At 37.4% G+C, this 22184-nt stretch overlaps 1 protein-coding gene across 4 annotated transcripts in view; it reads right to left on the bottom strand.

The window, feature by feature from the left end:
- Window positions 1-22184, bottom strand: part of LOC145984179 (RUN domain-containing protein 1) — a 64073-nt gene that overhangs the window by 5789 nt on the left and 36100 nt on the right. For all 4 annotated transcript variants that reach the window (XM_083117672.1, XM_083117675.1, XM_083117674.1 and 1 more), the window contains exons 11-13: window positions 20685-20891; window positions 5733-5830; window positions 507-601 (exon numbers count right to left, since the gene is read on the bottom strand). In XM_083117672.1, the coding sequence (XP_082973798.1) occupies window positions 507-601; window positions 5733-5830; window positions 20685-20891 (400 nt within the window). The remainder of the gene's footprint in view (window positions 1-506; window positions 602-5732; window positions 5831-20684; window positions 20892-22184) is intronic.

The raw sequence follows: 22184 nt of genomic DNA, 5'->3' as shown, positions 1-22184 counted from the left end.
CATTTAAAAAAATATGACTTTGCTCCAGATGCCCCATTTGTCGATATTTTTCGACCCACCCCATACCTCCGATTTACGAGCCTCATTTGATATTATTGTTTCCCGCAAACCTCACATCGCTACTGTTTCTGGTTTCTTCGCTATTTCAGGTGGTACTTTTAGGTGCCTCACGTGGTATATGCATGGTGACCACCAGTCAAAGTGTTGTTTTGAGTGCGCTCAAGACTTATAAAATTGTAATTTTGCATTCCTGCATGCTGTTTATGTCTTTTGTAAGTAAATACTAACTTTTATAGTAAAATAAAATATGTTTTGCAAATTTTTTTTCTGTGTTTTAATTCTGAAGAAATCAGTAGTCTAGCAGACAATTGGTTAGCTTTAACGTTTGGCACAGGACACATTAGCTTTCTAGGGTTAATAACACAAATGCACTTAAAATGCACCGTGACTACATAACATATGTTTCACAATTACACATACTCAATATAAGAGGTGTTACTACTTACCAGTTTTACCTACATAACTCCAAGGTTGATAGTACTGTTCAACGAGAGACTGGCATTTTAATATGAGACGAAGCCATGGAACAAGCTTTTTTGAACTGCAATGAAAACAATTAGAACTTTCAAAATAGTATCAAAATATGTACTTTTTTGCAAGACATACAAATCAAAAGGGGAAAAATAATAATCAAAAAATAATAATCAAGTTGCCTTCATTCAGTCTGTATTCCAGCTTACATTCACTGATATTTAACAGACTTCACATTAAAAATGCTTGATTAGAAGGCACCTGCACCTTTAGAACAAACAGATGGTTGGAATACTGAATAAGGACTCCAGTACTAAACAGGGAGTCTAGAACCAGGAGGCTTAATACTGAACCTTTCTATCTACTGCATTTACACATGTATAATGTTTCATCTTAATCATGGAGTCCCTCACAGCAGTTCGCCAAGAGATCCTACATGCAGCCAAGGACAAGTTCTGCCAACGAAACTGCTACACTGAGGATGGAAGGATCACCGTCCACACAGAGAACAGCAGATAGAATACCTTTACGTGTATGAGAGAACTGGATGAACTGTGATCGTACCCTAACCCCCCCCCCCCCTTTCCACTTTCATGAACAGTTTGTGTTGGTGTAAATGTGTATTAGAGCCCGACGCAGCTATCTTTGCTGTTGCACAGATACCAATTTTCGTTTCGTCTCCCTCTCTCTTAGCATCACATGTTCTACACTGCTCGCCAACCTTCGCCACTGTTGCCATATTGTCATTCCATTCCTGGACACACTCACGCAAACATCATTGAAAACAATTGAACAGCGCTCCAGCTCGTGGTTCACATCGTTCGACAGGGATGGTAATGTGGCAATATAGCATGGCGTAGTGGTTGCTTCTTTTATGCAGTGCATGTTCATTGGCTACCTAGTGACTAGTGTTGCCAAATGTAAATATGAAGCACTATTTCTGTTACAGAAGGAGAAAGGCAAAATGACTGAGTTTTGTTGGATTGTAAACACCATATTTTTATTTTAAGTATTTGACTGGTTTGACATTGTGTGCGTGTATTGCATGTGTGTAAGTGAAAGTGCATGTGTTTGGTTAGTGAACGTTAAATTCCATAATGCCTCCAGTACTATTGGTCATATTTCATCACTTTAGAATTGCTCAAAAGAAATACATTATGTGGATGCATGAGCATTTCAACCCTCGGCTCCAGCACCGGCAAGTGTTCTTGTAGGAATTGTATGATGGAAGCTGTTATTTTTGCTGCTTAATGTGATGCATGTTAATTTTTTTTTGTGTTAAAACTGGCATGTTTTGATGGGTGACAAGTTCATAACAAAAGAAAAAGCCACACGGCTTATCGTCTGGTGGCAATATATGTACTTCTTATTCTTGTTGCGGAAGCCGGCATAGTTTGTCATCACATCACATTGCCATCAGAGAGAGGCTTAAGGAGGAGTGTTTGTGGTCCAATTGTCGCTGTTTAACACGTTCGCATTTCTGTTACAGAAAGGCAAGTAGCTCTTTCTTACTGAAATTGACCTCCTGAACACGAATACGAATTTCATTTTCTAAGATTGGCTCTTAATTTGAGTTACGGCATAATTCATGTTACCCATAAGTAATGCCTTGGCTCTTATTTTCAAGATAGCATAATTCATGTTACATAACAATTAATCATAATCAATGTGGGGATAACTTAATAAATATATTAAGAGTGCCCACAAAAGGAGGCCAGGGGGGCACTTGGGACGAATTAATACAATTCAAATTTTGAAATTAAAGCATGAAAACATAGACGAGAGATGCTGTGAAAGACAGATGCAAATTAACTTAATGCTGGTGATGCTTTATGATAATTCTCTTAACTGGCACTTTTCCTCCACTTTAAACACTTCCGTATTCAACATCCTCATATTAGTAAAGATTGGGTACTCTCATTTCTGTAACAAAACATGTGTAGAACAGTGTTGTTAGTTCTCAAACCAGTGGTAGTGTTAGTCGTGTATCACATGTCGTTGCAGTTCCAGTACCAGTGTGGATGGGCTTATTGGGAGTGAACAGTTAAAATGCCACCAGGTTCATTGATGCAATGGAAAAATAATAAATTGTTTAATTTTATTTGAAATCACTATGAAGAAGTCTTCTTTACATCATTTGGCTAATTTTACTCAAGGATTAGTCCACATTTAGCAGTTTTAGTCCATATGTATGTACATATAAAGCCACTTGTTAGCACATATAAATCCCAGCCCTGGTTATAATGCATGGCATTTAAAACTCAACGTTCGATAGAGCTGAGTTCTCTAATTTCCTTGTTCTACGAACAGCTGTGCCTCAGCGCACTGTAGCGATTTTTCTATCGAGCACATTAGCAACCCTGGTTCTCCTGTTCTACTGCACCAATCGTGGCAGAAATATCTGGGTTTGACTATAACTATAGTGCATCTTTATCTATGGACCTGAAATCATATCAATCCAGGCGCGGTTGGCCCTATAGCACACAGGATCAGTGAACCCCCAGTAATATACGATAATCACCTCGAGAATGAACAATGTCTTTAAATTTTCACATTATTTCGCTAAAAATTCTACACAATAAGTCATGTATTTGTGCCCGTAACACGGCGAACTCTCTTGCTGAGAAGAAGAAACCGCGAATCGGCCGCCCTGATACAGACCCTCAGTTGAACCCCCACAGGACAGCTCTTGCCATTGTGAAAGCTTCGTGCGGGAGCAGAAGCGCGAGGAGGGTATAGGACAAAATACATGGGAGATGAGATTTGCAGAACCTATGTTCAACCCAATGGTCATGCGCAGTTCGTTCTCTCGCAGAAGGCGCGGGACAAGGCTCCTTTCTCGCTGCTTCCTCCCTTCCAGTGTTGCTGCGTGCGGTTCAAGTTTGAAGCGCACACATTACATATTCAATCTTCTCTTGTATCATTTTTGCACCGAACTTCTTGGAATAAATGCAAGATTGTGTCAGAGATGGATGAGTGGAAACAAATAGAAGCTGGAATTAGATGCGATGAATTAAAATAAAGGAGATACATTACCAAAATACCTTGTGCATGCATTCAGAGGTTTTTCTTTAAAGGTGGAAACACTTCGGGTTCGCGAAAGAGAAAGAATGGCGCGAAGACGTGACTCGCTGTCGCTCGGTGTCAAAGTCTCAAGTTTTTTAGTTTTTGAAGTGCTTGGATACTTGTTGGAAAGTATTAAGTGATGCTGCGAGTGAAACGAGGGATGGACTTTACCTAGGTTATGTCATTTGATGCAGTGTAGGCGTTGCTGTCCGAAAAGGTAAGAAATGACCGATAGAAATGCACATAATTAACGTAAACAAACTTCCTTGTCCACTGAAAAAAAGCGTGTGCTGGTCGACCAGCCCCAAATTTGAACAAACCTGTCGCGTATAAATGAAAGGGTCTCAGGTTCGATTTCTAGTATGCGCATGCCATTAGTTGCCATTTCCCTTTAACAAATGTAGGACCAGTTCTGATTAGTCAGCATGGACGTCCGGAAGGGGAAAAGGGGGCCGCCCCCCATGGAAATTGAATGTAAACCAAAAATTATATATTACACGCATATAATTTAATTTCAGTCACAGTAATTTTTGGTAATTATTATAAAAGCGTTGCAGTAACTTCAGACTGAAGGAGTGTTTTTTGCTCCTCGTGGGGAAAAAATATATTACTTGCCCCTACTTGAGGACGTCCATGATATTCCAACAAAACTCAACTTTTTTCATAAAGGCACAATTTATTGTAGTTTCAGCCCTAAATTTATTCGCACACCCCTACAACAAAACCTTATACTCCCAGATAAAAAGAATTCTTGACAAAGCTTTTAAACCCTCCCCCATCCTTTTGTTGGGCGAAGGAAGTATATTTTGCGGAAAGTGAATATATGTCACATCACTTCAGTGAACCCCCAGGTAAATAATGCACGAGCCGCGCCTGGTGGATGGGCTTATTGGGAGTGAACAGTTAAAATGCCACCAGGTTCATTGATGCAATGGAAAAATAATAAATTGTTTAATTTTATTTGAAATCACTATGAAGAAGTCTTCTTTACATCATTTGGCTAATTTTACTCAAGGATTAGTCCACATTTAGCAGTTTTAGTCCATATGTATGTACATATAAAGCCACTTGTTAGCACATATAAATCCCAGCCCTGGTTATAATGCATGGCATTTAAAACTCAACGTTCGATAGAGCTGAGTTCTCTAATTTCCTTGTTCTACGAACAGCTGTGCCTCAGCGCACTGTAGCGATTTTTCTATCGAGCACATTAGCAACACTGGTTCTCCTGTTCTACTGCACCAATCGTGGCAGAAATATCTGGGTTTGACTATAACTATAGTGCATCTTTATCTATGGACCTGAAATCATATCAATCCATAGCCAATAAAGAATGCAAATATTTGAAACATCATCGTTTAACTATTATCTGTGTGTGTATGTGTGTGTGTGTGTGTATCACTTTTTAATTCATTTGTATTTGGTACAGAGTTTGAAGAAGGCCTTGCTAGAAGGTTGAAATGTAACGTTTAGTTTATGTTTTAAAATAAAGTAAATTCTGCCTTGGTCAGCATATTTAGTTTTTGGTTATATTTTCATGTAACTCATGACAAGGGTTAGGTGGTAGAGCAGACTACGGCTGAACCTCGCTCACTAAATAAAGGAATTTTTATTATTATTATTATGCATGTATAACATGCATCCTGGTTTCCATAGGGAAAAGTGAGAAGATATTATATATCTCTTGTATATAATTAAATTATACATAAAATCATAAAGAAGGAAAGTAGAAACAGCTGATAGTAAAAATTTTACACCATCGGATCAATTTTTAACCAACTTGTTTAAGATGTTTTCCTGCAAACAATGAAAAGCCCAGGGGTAAAATTACAATGCTGAAATTATTCCATGTATAACATGCACCACAGTTCTTTTGGGCAAAAATTTTAGAAAAAAGTGCACATTAAACACACGTAAATATGATATTGTAAGAAAAATGACAATTTTTTAATCTTCTGTAGCAGTAAGTTACAAACTAAGAATAAAAATATTGTATCAATAAAATTATTGGCAATTTCATTAAAACGTACGCATTTTTATCTAAAATGGTTCCTTAAGGCAACATGTAAATTACAAAAAGACAACATAATGATATGTACAAAATGAACAACTTAGTTGTCTGTTGTTTTACTTACTTCAATGCAGCACATATAAATGCCTTAAAATGGGAATTGTATGACCTCTTATAAGGAGTATGCGTGGCTATAATGTTTCCAATGGTGCCTAAAAGATTCTGAAAAGAAGAAAAAATGGATTTGTAACATACTGAAATTTTGTCTATGCATGTAAATAAAGAAAATGATAGTAAGCCACAAATTAATATAAGTTCTCACAATCATCGTTATACAAGATAAACACACACATGATGAAAGTTCTTTAAAACTATCTGCATTACAAAAGAAGTCATAACCAAAAAACTGGAATGGAAATACATACCTACATGTGTATTTCTCTTATTTTGAGTTGTTTTTCTGCCACTATTGGCTAACAGCAACAATGAAGATGAATGATGATTCAATTCAATTGATCAAGAGGCATTCCCATATCCACATCACAGCATGGGCTTTAAAACCAGAATTTTCAGTGGCAAGATCATGAGCTGACCACTGAGCCGCTGAGGTAATAGAACATGTCTGTTCCCATTAATCCAATTTAATGAATATACATGAGAAATATTTAAGGCTGAGCTGATACTGATGCATATGTATTTGTATTAGTTGATACCAGTGGTATCTGTATCAGAAATTATTGGTTGGAATTTATTTACTTATACTAGCCTTTATTTATTGTTTAAATATTTAAATATAAATGTTTGTATGAATATTTATTGTAATCAATAGTACAATGTGCAATTGAGTCGGTACTCCATTGTTTATCGTGTCGGAAAGGTGTGTTTTCTTTTTCCCGGCTCTCAGAACTCGAGTGTCACGAGCAACATTCTTTGCATGGACAATGCACTTTGCACGGTTGCAATCGCTGTCCCTAGAAGAATGCCAAGACAGCTATATTATCTGTCGCATGCCAGATAAGCAGTTTCACATGCATCTGTGGTGGCCGATGAAAGCAAGCGAATGAACAAACTTCTTGTTAATTGGGCAGCCAGGCAGGAGGGGACTCCCTGTTCTGGGATTCCGGAATGAGGCAGGCGATGTCAGCGCATCAAAACAAAATTGCATACATTTTATCAATTTCAAACCGTAGATTGTAACATGGCACCACTTCATTAAAAAAGCAAGTTATTTGTTCTGGACTTCAGAATAAGAGAAACAAAAAACTTGCTTCAAACCAAATACCTTTTCTGATAACACTGGATTTGCAGACACAATCGCAACACTTAAATATCAAATTTAATGACAACAATAATTATACAATAAAAATAATAAGAGACCTCAACCTATTTTGCAATAATTATAATCGATTGCCTCACTCACGAATTACTTAATATTGTTCTTGTCCTCAAAACGGCGAAAATAAACAATTACTATAAATTAAATTCCATGCAATATTTAATTTAATTTTATTCTTATTTACTATATGTGTATTGTTCTATCATGTTTATTTTCTCATGTATATTGTATGATTAAATAATCAATAAATGAGAGAAATTAAATGGTGGGGGAACTGTTAAATTCATGCAACTAACATCCTGGTATATTTTAAGGCACCAGGGCACTAAGTGCATACCCTTGGATGCAGGGTTTCGGAGCGGAGTGCAGAGCGTACTAAAGGAGCGCTCCGGAGCAACTTCGAAGTGTCATTTCTACTCCGCTCCTCGCTCCGGAGCGGAGCGTGGTACGACAGCACTCCGATCCGGAGCGAAGTGGTTCGACTTCTTGAGAAACACGCTCCGCTCCGGAGCGGAGTGGTTCGACTTTTTGAATTGCACGCTCCGATCCGGAGCGGAGCATGATACAACAGCACTCCGCTCCGGAGCGGAGTGGTTCAGCTTTTTGAGAGACACGCTCCGCTCCGGAGCGGAGTGGTTCGACTTTTTGAGTCGCACGCTCCGATCCGGAGCGGAGCGTGATACAACAGCACTCCGCTCTGGAGCGGAGTGGTTCAGCTTTTTGAGACGTACGCTCCGATCCGGAGCGTGGTGCTTTTGACAGCACGCTCCGATCCATTTAGGAGTTTTTTTTACATGAATGCTGTAATGCAACTATGAATAATGGAATGGGCGCGTTAAAGCTGACTTCCGTGACGGAGTGGTTATAATGGGACCACATGGAAAAGAGCCTGCAGTCCTGTTTCCACGTACTCTAATTGTTTATCTGTATGATCGCCCCCTCTTGGAGGGGAGGGACAGAGTGAATCATGCTTCCTTATGGCCCTAGTCGAACGGGTGAAGGAGGAGGTACACGGGGACTTTTGACCGAAGCTTTTTTGTTTGTGGTCGCTCTGACGTCAGGGATCTGTGGGGTATTTCAAATTTTGGATTGTGACTCTTAGATATAAGAGTTTGAATGTTATGTGTTGAATGGGTTACGAATAATTTCGAGCAATCAATTTTTTCTGCTTTACGGATTTTTCCGACCCACCTCCCCCATACAACAGACAGCTTTGTTTTGTGCCGTATTCCGTGTTCCTTGCAGGTGACTCAGTGCAATCGGCTAGCTCATTGGTCTTGTGCCCGTTTCAAGAGGGGAGAGGGTGAAACTGGTACATAGCTTGTTTGTGTGTGCTTTCGGGGTTGAGAACTTCGTTCGCTGCGCTGTACGTTGCGTTCGACTTATCCGTACATGGTAGAGACATCGCCTTTACCAGACAGATCAAGTGTTGCCAGTTGTATTAGAATTATGCTACACCAATTCTGGCTAGATTGTTCTCTTTTAAAAGTATTACTTGCGCGTGTTATTCTTCTCTTCACTGTCATAAAAAGAAGCCTTTAAAAGCTGTGTTCTCTTGTATCATTACATGCATATTATGTGTGCTTGTCAACGGTGATGTATGGACATTTAATGAAATTTTTAACGCCGCTGATACATGGACGTCTTCAGGATTTTTTCCAGGAAGGGACAAGCAAGATATTTGTCCAAGGGAGGGGGGCAGAATGAGGCAGAATTTCCCCAAAATAGTATTACTCCCATTAAAAATATTCTACAGTTTGAAGTTATCATGTTCCTGCAACGCCCTTGCAATAATTAACATATATTACTGTGACTGAAATGAAATTATATGCGTGAAATATGTACTTCTTGATTACCTTTAATTTCCGGGTGGCGTGGCCCCCTCCATTTCCGGACGTCCATGCGAATGGAGAAATCATTCCAACCAGTATCGTTTAATAGAATAATAAGGTGACTAGATTTGTTAAATCAATATAAAAGAACAAAAAAGAACGAAAAAAATCCGTAATTGTTAATTCTATGCATCATAAGCCAAGAGAATCATGGAAGATCTATACTGTAATAATGAATTGAAGGAAACCATGCAGAGTTTTTATTTATAGTCTACATATTCAAGTAGGAATGGAATGGTGCACAAAACGAATTAGAAATATGTATGTAAAAGAAAACCAAGTATTTCGATAAAGTTATTTCTATAATTGTAATCAACAATAACCAATTGTCCTTTCAACTAAGTATAAGTTTCAATTTGTTTTTTCCGGACTTTACCTTGCCTTTAATCGTACATTTCTCATGATCCGTAATTTTAAACAAATCCTAGATAAGTCGGTAAAAAAATAGGACCCCGAAACTATGGAAAAGAATTATACTGTGATAGAGAAACAAACACAAAGGAAACACCAATGACATTAACGCGGGTCAAACCAACACCATTTGTCATTGAGAGCTGAACTCAAATCCACGAACTCGCTGAAATATTCCCATGGAATTCATTATTCGTCTGATATTGAATACCCAATGATGCTTTCTGTTATGTAAGAGACATTTATGAAGTGAATACATTATTAGAACTTTGCCAGATTTCAGAAAAAAAACACACATACGTAAAAGATATGCATAAGAGGTTGTTCATTTGGATATGAATTTCAGAGTTGTATTTTTATGATTTTGTGAATAGATGTAAAGGAAAGTGACATCTCTTATTGTTAAACAGAATTACAAATGTATATTTGCTTAAGAATTAATTTATCACAATATACATTGCAATTATACATTCAACATACGTTGAAACAATGCCTTTTGTTAAGGACTTTTGGTGGATTTAAGACTCAACAATACGCTATCGAGAATAGACCTACAGTTTAAATCCTACCTAAAGTGGGATTCGAGCCACTATGTCCCTCCACCGGGTATCGATCCCAGTGCCCCTTCATTACAAGGAGACGTTGTTACCACTATGTTATCGGGGTACAGGGCGCTACTTTCTTTTTCAGTACACATTTATCAATTCTCTCATTATCATCGTCGCGATTAGCTAAAATTCAAAGCTAAGTTACAAAAATCAAATCAAATGCCATCAGTGAGGAAGGCACGTATTGCTCGCAGCCCTGTTTTTCAAAATGAAACCATAAAATTCAGGACATGACCCTATCCAAGTAGATAATATTACATTTTGTGTTTATCACGGTTATTAAGGTTTATACATCTTGTTTCGACTTATCTGCTGACTACACATTGTTCATTACTAAAAACTTCCTTTCGGTTTGCTGTGTACAACGTACTTAATACAAAAAAATATTAATCTTATACGTATACGTTTTCTGGCTTTCTAGACTCAGAAAGTTAAATATAGCAACATTCCATTCATCGTTCTTCCAAAATTTTTGCAATTTTCTTATAACCACCATGCCTATTTCCAGGTTACTGCTTACAAACTTGAAATGTTAAATATGGCAACCAGACATTTTGTAATTTTTGCAGTAGTATACGTATGTAACCATTAAATACCTATTTCAACTTCCTGCCTTTAAATTTGGGAAAAATAATCGATATGACAACCCTGTATTTCATACTATTTAAATTCCCCTGTTCTGCTGTATACAAACAGCATTCCGATTTTCGACTTTATACCTTCATAAAAGTAAACCAAATGTGGCAACTTACATTTTTGGTTAAGCCGGTTTTCAACTTTCTAGTGTCAGAATTTTTAAAAAGTTAGATATGAAAACTCTGTATTTCAAATTAAAACGTTTCCTTATTGGCCGACGGTAACATTAATAAGCATGATTCCGATTTTCAACTTCATACATTCAAAAATCGAAAAGTTAAAATTAGCAAACTGAATTTCCAATTACTTTGAACTTTGCCCTTTCGCTACATTCAAAGTATCATACATAACCAGGGTAAAAGAAAGTAAGATATGGCAATCATGCACCAGCGAGTGTTTTGCATGAACACCTGTCTGCCTTTATCTTCCTCCGTACAAGTTGCTTCGCCTTTCCTCTGGCCTTTTAGAAGGTCGAATGGATTCTCTGCAGTAATTTCGCCAGTGTTACTCGAACCAATATTCCGGAATAACTCACTTCTCCCGCGGCGTGGACTGTAACGTCGGGCCGATATGCCGAAGTGCTTAGCCCGAACCAGAAGTTGAACCGAAATGAGTTTCAGTCGCGATCCCTGGTGGCAGGAAATGAGAGTGGTTCCATTCTCTCAACTTATAAAACCACAGGTGGCATACCTGCTATTGAAATATATTGTCCCCAGAAGTAGTAGTAGAGTAGTAAAAGTGATAATGAAAATGTAATAATAATAATAATAATATCGCTCTCTTCACGAAAACAGTCCAGTGAAGATCGAAGCTTCCCCTTGCCTCCTCCACACACCTGGCCCTCCAGGTTTGCCACACTTCTTCTACGCTTCACAGTTATTGGCAACACTGTAGGTGAGTGACGTAATCTTTTCTGGACTGTTTCCGTGGCGTTAGCTTTAGTAATAATCAGTTTTATAACAACAATAACGGGCGATTTTCAAATGCGGTACAAATTTCACAAACAAAATTACTAATGTACTCGGAACCTTTGATCGTTAGTTTTCTGTATACACTCGTATTATCCAACCTCGGAGCGCTCCGGAGTCGCTCCGGAGCGGAGTGGGCAAGTTCTTAGAATATCGCTCCTCGCTCCGGAGTGGAGCGAGAAATTTTCCAACTTCCTCTGCTCCGATCCGGAGCGGAGCGTGTCATGGTAGCGCTCCGCTCCAGAGCGGAGTGAACCATTTTCTAAAATTTCGCTCCTCGCTCCGGAGCGGAGCGAGAAATTTTCAGATTCCCGGTGCTCCGCTCCAGAGCGGAGCGGGATAAGACATCGCTCCGCTCCGGAGCGGAGCGAACCATTTCTTAGAATCTCGCTCCTCACTCCGGAGCGTTGGCAACAGTCGGAGCGTTGATCCGCTCCGCTCCGAAACCCTGCTTGGATGTATGCGGGTGAGGCGAGGCTTACTTCGGGGCTTCCCCCCCCCCCCATTTCTATACTGGCCAGTAATTTTCCAGCATTTCTGCTAAGAGTCTAATTATCCTGGAAATTGTGCAAAATGAAAAGTTTCCATTTATTTCCACCAGTATTGTGTGAAAAACTGGACTTGTGATTACATAACATGCATTTCAATATTTTGAATAATTCTTGATTACTTTAAAGCAAAACTTTTGGTAAATTCATGTAGATCATTGGATTGATTGATCGAATTAGGTTATTTTGCATTGCTTTTCTGCCACTCTTGGCCTATCACAACTATGAGGATGAGTGATGATATGATGAAATTAATGAAAGGACACTCGCACAGAACACCCATGCTCAGGCCATGACTTATGGTATTATACCATGCTGAGCGAACCACTCCACCATGGAGATTGATGTATATCAGTGGAGTGGCATATTTACACACTATTAGTAATCAATATTGATTGTTACAGAAAACAACATTTAATTGTTACAATTTTCAAGCATCAGTATCGGTATTGGTGGGTGAGTGGTAGCAGTAGCGTACGCAGGATTTCATCAAGGGGGGTGTTATTTCTAAAACCTTTTTCCAAATTCACATTACCATTGTTTTATTATACTTTAATTAAATAATAAGCACAATTAATTAATAATACTTATAATTAATTAATTAGCTGAATAATACAATAATACTACAAATACCACTACTGCTACTATTAAGTAGTAGAGATCTACATAAATATAGTATTTATGAAAACAATAGAATGAAATTACTTTCTAGTCATTCGATTTTTATCAAATCCTGGGAGCATTTTTTTGTTTCTTTGTTACGAAATAATTGTCTGGTCAACGAGGGGAGACATTTCAAGGGTGAAGAAGATCCATAAATACAAGAAAATATATTAAAATAAATTGAAATAATCAAAGTATGGAACTCATCCAAGGAGCTGCGATGATCTTGTCGGTAGAGCCATAGAATAGTTGTAGAGCGTCTGACAAGTGACAATCACGCGGGAGATCCGGATTCGATTCCCGAAATTTGTTGGAATTTTTCCGGCTTTTTCCCCACATAAATGTCCCCGATAATTCACATCTGGATTATCTCGCTGTTCTTACCAACAAAACATTTTACAATAGTTGATCTTATTGTCGTTTGAATAATTGTCTAGTCAACAAGGAGAGACATTTTAAAGAGAGACATTCAAACGTGCTGTGGTAAACAATGGGAAGGCGGACTGGCGACTGTATTCTTGTCCGCCTAGCCTTTATCTATACATTAGACTCTTACAACATACCAATAACTTTATTTAGTTAATTCTCATTGTTCACATAAAAAAAATACGTTCGTTGAACACTGGCGTACGTAGAGGGATGGCCGATGGTGTTCCAGCCCCTACCGAAATTTTGAGAAAATCAGAATTTTCAAATAAAAATCCATTAAGAACTTTTATCAAAATATGTAAATGCGAAACCTCTTTTAAAGTGAATCCCGATTACCATTTTTGTCTTTGAATACAATTTTAATAGACTGAAAAGTTCCAAAAATACGAAATAGTTTATTATGCATCCTACCCTCCAATATGAAGCCATGTGCTATCCACATTTACTATTCCAGCCCCTCCCGAAAAAAAAAATGCTGCGTACGACAGTGTATTGAACATTGTTGCAACTGAGATACAAAACAACTGTTTTCTGTTTTAAATCATAGTTATCCTAACCTAACCTCATAAACTCGTGTTTATTTTCAAGGCGTCATCACTCTGAAAGATGCGTGTGTTTGGAGTTCTGGGCTTTTCTCCATGCTGCATGGAAATAATAATTCAAATATTATTATTATTAGTAGTAGTAGTAGTAGTTGTAGTAGAAGAAGTAGTAATAGTAATATTATTGTCCCAGATCTGACTGTGAAAAATTGGCCATTTAATTTTTTCCCACAGCATTTTCCATAATATTTCACAAGCTCAAGGGGGGGGGGGTTAAACCCTGTAACCCCCCCCCTTGCGTACGCCACTGAGTGGTAGAGTAATGGCTTGAAAGTGTGCTGGCTTCCATGGCAGAGTGGTTAGCCAAGTGCACATGATGCCAGAGGTCTCAGGTTCGAATCCCAGCCTGGGCATGGGTGTTCTTTGTGAGTATCCCTTTCATCAATTTCATTATATCATCACTAGGGGGCGGATTTATATGCACTAAAAAAGCCAAAATATGCATGCAAAAATATGCACTAAAAATTTTCAAAACAACCCATTTTAAGGTTCTGTATGCCTTACACTGGAAGTAAATATATCAGTAAATCACTAAACGCAATTATAGAAATGAAAATGTGATAAATTGTGCTATTTTGCTATTTAGTATCACCTAAAAATACTAATTTACAAATGTTTTTAGTTTCATGTAACAAAATTATTATATTACATGCATTCCTTTGTCTCTAAAAACTGCACTATTGCAATTATAATAATATACATATCTTGTTGGAAACACTAGACGTACAATATACTAGACGTTATTTATCAATGTTTTCAGGTAGCAGACTATTGCGATTGTCAGAAAATAAGTCTTTGAATTTTGAAAATGTTCTTTCCATTTCACAAGATGCCACTGGACAGTATTTGTTTGTTTCATTTATTGTGTTGATATCCTGATGTAAAATGGATTTTTCTGTATTCAGATTTTTCAAATAAATAAATAAATTTCAGTTGCGAAATACCCAGGCAAATCCTGGACAGGTTTCCCCTTCAGGAACCACAAACCTGGGTTTCTGGAAGCTATTGCTAACTCTTCCTCCAATTCAGTTTTCTCAATTTCTCCTGGTATTATTTTATTTTGAGCAATTTCAAAAGAAAAGATATTGGATGGACAAAGAAATAAAAAAAGCTAATCTTTGTTGAAAACTATCAACGAAATTTTACCCTATTTTTAATACTTCATTTAAGACTCAGAATAACTGCATTTTTATTCAAATTAACAATAGAATCATAAATTGCACATGGTACAACTACAGACATACAACAATGGTCTGAGTGGCCTAATGCGGTGATTCAACACTCCGAATGTGAATCCATCACCTTAACCATCAATTCAAATGAAGCTATGCTGGATTGCTACATTTAACGTGCGGTTCTGGTGATGATAGAGTTTACACAGATATAACTGTATTATATGCAAGGTACTGAACTTGGGCAGCAAACCATCTGCACTATGAATATGTAGGGTGACCAGACGTACTCTTTTATCCAGACATGTCCTCCTTTTTTGGTGCCTGTCCGGCGTCCGGGCGGATTTCTGAAAAATCTGAAAATGTCCTCCTTTTTTTGGAAAGAGTATAGCATCAACCATAGTGAATATACTGCTCATGAAATTGTTCCATGCATAACGATCACCACTTCTTATTTTACATTTAAAACACCTCACTTGGCATGTTAAGTATTCGAGCAATGCCTACTGATCATCATCTGCGATCCGAACCACAAACACTTTACACGAATCAGTCATCAATATTATTCTAACTCGTTGCTTTGCCCGCTGAATGCTCAGATACTGGATGCGTCCCAGATGCAAGCGGAAACGTATATAGCTTATTTCTAATCTGTGCGCATGTAGCGTGTGTCTATTTAGTCTGTGCATTAAACTTGTTTAAGAGTGTAGTTTTTCATTCGCTGCATATAATTTTAGATTGCTTGAGATTTAGTAGTGTTTATAATTTTAGATTGTTTGGTTTGGAGTGTTAAGGTTTGGTGAATCATTTGCACGTAGTTTTTTTTTGTGTGTGTGTGTGTGTGTGTGTGTGCATACAGCCAAGTTTTACAAATAAATGGCGGAAGGAAGTACTTTAGGATCAAATAGCCTATATCTGTTATGTGGTTTTTATACCCTGAGACACATTTCATATTGCAAAAAGCATCGATATCTATCGAATGCCCCTTTTAATGCTAAAAAAATAGTGAAGGAACGAAATTGCAATTATTATTAATCATAACACTATGCATTACATAGTACTTTGTTGAATAGCTATCATAAATAGGGCTAGGGAATTGACAAATCATCTCTTTTCTGGGCATTGAAGAGAATGCTAAACCTGATACTAGTCTGTTTTACTTCAGTTAGAACCAGAAAACATTGTTTTTATTTTGCATTTTCTGGCCTTTTTTTTTTGTTTTTAGGCCATTTTTTTAGTACTATTCCTGTTTTTGTTGCATTTTTCGTATCATTTTATAGCTTATGGGGCTATTTTCACCAGGTGGTGAGAACAGCAGAAAGTACTAAGACCAGAAATAACACGATAGGGTTTGAAGTATTAAGGAAGTAATTTTCATACTAACAGCCCTAAACCTGCCTAACCTAACAATGAAAGCATTTATGTATGTAATACCCCTTCACACCTACATCATGTGAAATATCAGTAGCAGTAGTCCATATCAGAACACCTTGCTGAATTTTCCCAACTCCATGATGTGCAGAAAGAAAAGTACCACCCACACGAAAATAAATGCACACTGGTGTAAGCTTGATATATGCTAACACCTAAAGAAAGTGTGCATCCATGTAACCGGCCAGGTCAGATCATGTGCAGTTAAGATTTGGTGAAAATAGCGCAATAGCTTCACCACCAATCTGTGATTTTTAACTGAAATCTTTGGCAACGGTTTTTGTGGAATTAATTGTGGTAAATTTACTTTTCTTCCAGCACACTTAAAATACTTAGGGTGAAGCCTACTTTGAGCTTCCCTTGTTGACCAATAGTGTCGCTTTAATCTGTGATTTTGAAGTAAAATTAGTCACGATATAAAATATATATAATCTGATGCACATGAAGCAAAACTGTATTTTCAGGTTCTGACTGACTACTGTCATGCAAGGCCCATTCTGAATGGAGGTGAATGACTTGCAGAGTATTTAATGTAACCTTGAAGTCAAAATATAGAAAATTACATTAGCACTTAACAATAGACCAAAGAATAATAAAAGCATAATTTTTTAAAACATAAAAGTGTTGCAGGTTATATACAAGATATAATTGTGAGCATTATCAAAATCAGGGACTGTACTATATGCTCATAAAAATGGCATTAAATATATCAAGAGTACAAAAATCCCACGGACGCTATCTCAGTTTCTATAGGACTGCCATCTTTCTCTTTCTACTTACATTAATAGTAAAATTAGCACTTCAAATCACTACTACTTTCGTGGAGAAAATCACCCAAAAATCATGTTTAATCCGAACCAGTATGTTGTTTGAATATTTAACTGCCATCCATTGACACACACAAATAATCGTAAAAAGTTATTGTATTTTTATAATGTCTAATTTAAGAATAAAATGCACCCATAGTGCATATATTCGTCTGACCATCATTCCCTTAGTTTCTACTATCTTCTTATTTTGTACTAAATAACAGAATGGTCCTTCACTAGGTTATAAAGCAGCATTGTCCGAAATTGACATAACTTTATAAAAATCACAGTGTCCAAACCTATGCAGGCAACAAATGTTTTCTGTTGCCAAAAATGAAAGCTCTGTTTGAGCATGGTAAATTTGCATTTCGGCAATTTTCCATTTAAGCTGCCAAAAACTACTCTAAAAGCCTGAAATGTATTACATGTGGCTCAGTCGGTAACGCGTCTGATTACCATGCTAAAGGTCCCGGGTTCGATCACCGGCCGGTTCATATCTGGGAACTTTTCTAACGATGGAAGCGGCCCCGGTGTCCACCCAGCGTCGAATAACATGGGTACCTGGGGGAAACCCTGGGGGGTAAGGCAGTCAGGTACGTGATGCTGATCACATCACCCCCACTCACGACCGGATCAAGAAAGTGTGGGGCGTTACCTCCACACCCCCTATACGCCTTCATGGCGTGGTGCTAAGCACAGGGGAGAACTTTACCTCTATTTTTTTATTATTATTATTATTATTATTATTATGGGAAATCAACTTCAACTAAAGTTACGGCTAATCAAATGGAAGTTTCGATTTTTCTGCCTGTCGGTTACAAAGCATTCCCTGACATTCGCTACGACACTCGGCAGCAAGCGGCCCGGGATCAGCGCTTGTCTTTCCCAGTGAACAGTCGCACACTACAGTCTGTTTCTTTCGTTCTCCCTGACATTCGCTCTCTTTCCCATTCTGTTGATGTTGCAGACTGACGCCAGTATAATCCTCCCTCGGAAGTTGTGTTGTGTCGTGTCCGTGTGTTGAAGATTGAAGATTGTGGCTTAATATGACACCACAAAAGTTTACATTACAACAAAGGATTTATCTTGTCGAGTGTTACTTCGGAAAGAGGAATTGTGGAGAAGTGTGACGATGTTTTGCAACGAAATTTCCTGGTGTTCCCGTTCCACATAGGACCACCACTATATTAAACCTCGTAAAAAAGTTTACAGTAACAGGGTCAGTTCTGAATAAAAGTGTACTTACTGAGGAAAAACTCTATGAGATAGGACAAACTATCCGCCGGCTCTCACAAGAAACAGGTGTTTCAAAAACCACAGCATTTAGAGCCGCTAAAATTCTTAATCGGGAGAATTATAGTAGACGAACTGTGTAAATGCCAATTTCCTTCGGAGATGCCAGGAATGTGTTGCAGCAGAGGGACATCATTTTCAACACCTTCTGTAGTCAAGGTTAGTACACAATATGAAAACTGTAATTTTAATAGCAGACTCTAGCGACTGTCGCGGACCCCGTTCACCGGGAAAAACAAGTGCTGATGCCAGGCCGCTTGCTGCAGTCTCTTGTAGTGAATGTCAGGGAATGCTCTGTACTACTTCAATCTGTCCTTTTGCCATTGGTATATTTTTCTATGCCATTGGAAGTTTGATATTCCCAAGAGAACAAATCAAATAATACTCCCATAAGAGCAATGTATTTCTCCTTGCCTCAGACGGCCATCCTGGCAGTGTTGCCAAACCTGATGCACATAAAAGAGCTACATTTCACTGTAAAAGGAGTAAAAAAAAACTTTCAAGGAGCTAGATTTACGAAACTGGATAAAGTGCCTTGTGGGGTAATTTTATGTGTCAAATGAGTGGGGGTGTGGGTGAGAGGGTGCTGTTATTACCGTTAGCTTTAAAGTGATGGCAATTTATTCTTAGTTTTCACTGTCTAGATATGGAGGCATCACCCATCTCAATAATCCACCAATGGTCATATGAAATCGAAAATAAAGTATTCCTAGATATCAATATTATGTCCTCTTCACAGCAGCCAAGGTGCTATAAAGAAAAGTAGCTGGGGATGTGAGAGAAGTGGGGTGACGCAACAAATATAACCATATCATGTCATGCGCAAAATGTATACTTTTGACAGAAGTTGTCTATGTAAGCTGGAGCCAGTGATGGCATCATAGTGGGGCAGAGATGTGTGCCATAGTTCACAACCAAATGAATGCATGAATGCATCTGGCTGCAAAAGAGTGAAGCTGATAACAGTGATCGGCAGCTGCCATAGAGAGAAGGACCTAGAGGAAATTGTCCCTCTCCCCCTTAAGGGAAAGAAACATGCAAATATGCAAAAATCCACCCCCTAATCATCACTCATCCTCATCTTCATGATTAGCCAAAAGTGGCAGAAATGCAAAGTAAAATAAACCAAATCAATCAATCAATTGGTTGAAAGTGGTATCAGCTCAATCCTAGAAATGTTCATTACTACATTCCCTAGTTAGTCAATAAATAGCAACTGAATGATGATAAAGTATTAATTCTGCATTTTGCTGCCTGGATTAATTTCACAATACTTTTCAAATAAAAACATGGTGATATATTTTGGTAAAAGAACAGTGTGTGTGTGTGTTAAATACTTATTGTATGTTGGGTACACGTGAATGCATGAAATGAGATTAATGGTGTACTAATGTGCAAAATTATATTCAAACATTTTGAACAAGAGAAAATGCAAATAATTTGATCTCTTAACATTCAATTACATCAGAAGAATGTAATGAAAGCATGAACATTGTGAGGGGTGAAGGTCAAACTAATTAGTTGACCCCTGCCCCCTGGAGACTGAGGTCATTCATTTGTTAGCATAAAAAAAGTTACATTTGCAATAACTGACAAAATAAATAAATTCAAGTAGTATTTTGCCAGAATAAATAAACAAAAAAGACAAGGTAGCTCAAAAAAGTAGAGTGTAAAATTCAGAGAAACAGCGCCAGAATTTAATGTATCACATTCACCTAGTTAATCATGTTGTGTGTTTTCATGAGAGTTTCCAAAATTTCAAAATTAGATTTTTACATAACATTTCACACAACAAACTTTATGACTCAAATTTCCCTTGAATAAAGCAGGTAAAAGTTACACAAAAACATGAGTTTTGAGACTTTGTCCACTTTATGCCCAGATGGGCTAATCAGGACTGGACCTACAGTTTAAATTGGGATCTGTACCACTATATACCCCAACCAGTTACTGAACCAAGGACCCCTTGATTACCACTATGCCATCGGAAAGGTGTACATCTAAACATGAGAATGACTATGTACTTCACTGTATTAATTGTTTGAAGTTTGGGAGGAAACTAAACAAAAATAATTATGCCTGATATCTGCTATCTAGTGCATTAATTAGAAGTGTCCCAAGGATATAATAATTAATACTTATTATTCTTAATTTTATCAACAACCCGACCCTCTCCCCTTCCAATAATAATTCTTTTGATGCCCAGGAAAGGATGCGAGATGAATTTATTATTACAATGTTTCTTTGTCTACATAAAAAGTTAATAATAATTACTTACCTGCTTATTTGAGACTGCCATTGCTCCCACTATGTCCAAGTTGAAACTCTGTGACAACTTTCTTGCAGGTGTAGAATTAAATCTATCTCCGTTTTTCATTTCATAATACTTTAGCATCAATTCCCATGCATGCATCATCTTTCCAGCAGAATGACTTCGAGTTGGAAAGCATCCAATAAAAGGTACTACACTTGCACTTTGACCAACCTAAAATATATGTATTGCTAATGAAAATCACACTGCATAAATAATTATAAAGATGACAAATATGGTAGATAAAGAACATGATCTGAGTTTTTACTGAACATGTGAACAGCTATTTACTATTTTTGTTGTAAAAGAGTAAAAAAAAAAAAAAGGTAAAGTGCTCCCCTGTGCTTAGCACCATGCCATGAAGGCATATAGGGTGTGTAGGGGTAACGCCACTAACTATAACTATTTTTGTTGTAAGAAGTTAATTACGGTGATCAGTAAGGCTAAGTAAAAGGCCTAGTTTCATTATCAATTTGTTCATCTCAAGTTCTTTAATTCCCGATTTACTTCTTAACAAAAAAAGTTACTGCTAAAGAGTAATGACATGCAAGATATTCATTGATTTTCCATCTCTAGGGCACTATGTTTGCACTACTTGCTTCAGATTCACATTTACTTCTGTATCAATATCTCCCGTAATGGTTTTCTTCTGTTCCACCACATAAATCAACCTCAGCATCTTTGTGCTTAAAAGTAACTTGCCTATCTAGAAATTAGTAGTGTTGATAAGACTCTATCCCTATACACTCCCACGTTTCAACAAATTTCAGTCACAAGTGAGTCCACTTTTGCACCAGTGAACATTTTATTTTGAATTCTCATCTGCCTGTCTTATTTTAGTTGATCTTCAATGTGGAGTACTTACATACGATATATATATATTAGGGATGGGACCGAATAATCGGTACTCTATTGGTATCAGCCGATATAGGCATATCGGTTTATTGGTAAAATTACCGATTATTTTACCGATCCGATATATCAATAAATATCTTATAATTTAGTGCAAAATTCTGCCATTTTGTTGCAATTTTTATGGATAATCTCGATACCCTACTTTTTAAAAAAGTAATTGTCTAAGTATTCAACTTTTTTTCACTGCAGTCACCTCGAAACTCATATTTATTAAGGAGATCAATGAACATTTCAGGTTCTTCAAGGACCATTTCTAATTTTATATCGGATTGGTAGAATATCGGTTATCGGTATCGGTAAATTTTATATCGGTACTTTATCGGTATCGGCCAAAATTTCATATCGGCCAATCCCTAATATATATTTACGTTGAACTCCACTTTCTTACAACTTTTTGAACAGGCTACCAGTTTGATTTGAAGCAAAACTTTTCACAGATTGATATGGCATAGCTGCAATGTGATTCATATATTCTAACCAGTGTTTGGAAAGTTACAACTTAAGAGTAACCAAGTTACAGTTACTTTCCTCAAAAAGTAACTTAGTTGGTTA

This window comes from Lepisma saccharinum, chromosome 2 (assembly GCF_977018435.1).
Source record: "Lepisma saccharinum chromosome 2, izLepSacc3.1, whole genome shotgun sequence".
NCBI classification, from domain to species: domain Eukaryota; kingdom Metazoa; phylum Arthropoda; class Insecta; order Zygentoma; family Lepismatidae; genus Lepisma; species Lepisma saccharinum.
This window is presented reverse-complemented; position numbering and strand designations above follow the sequence as displayed.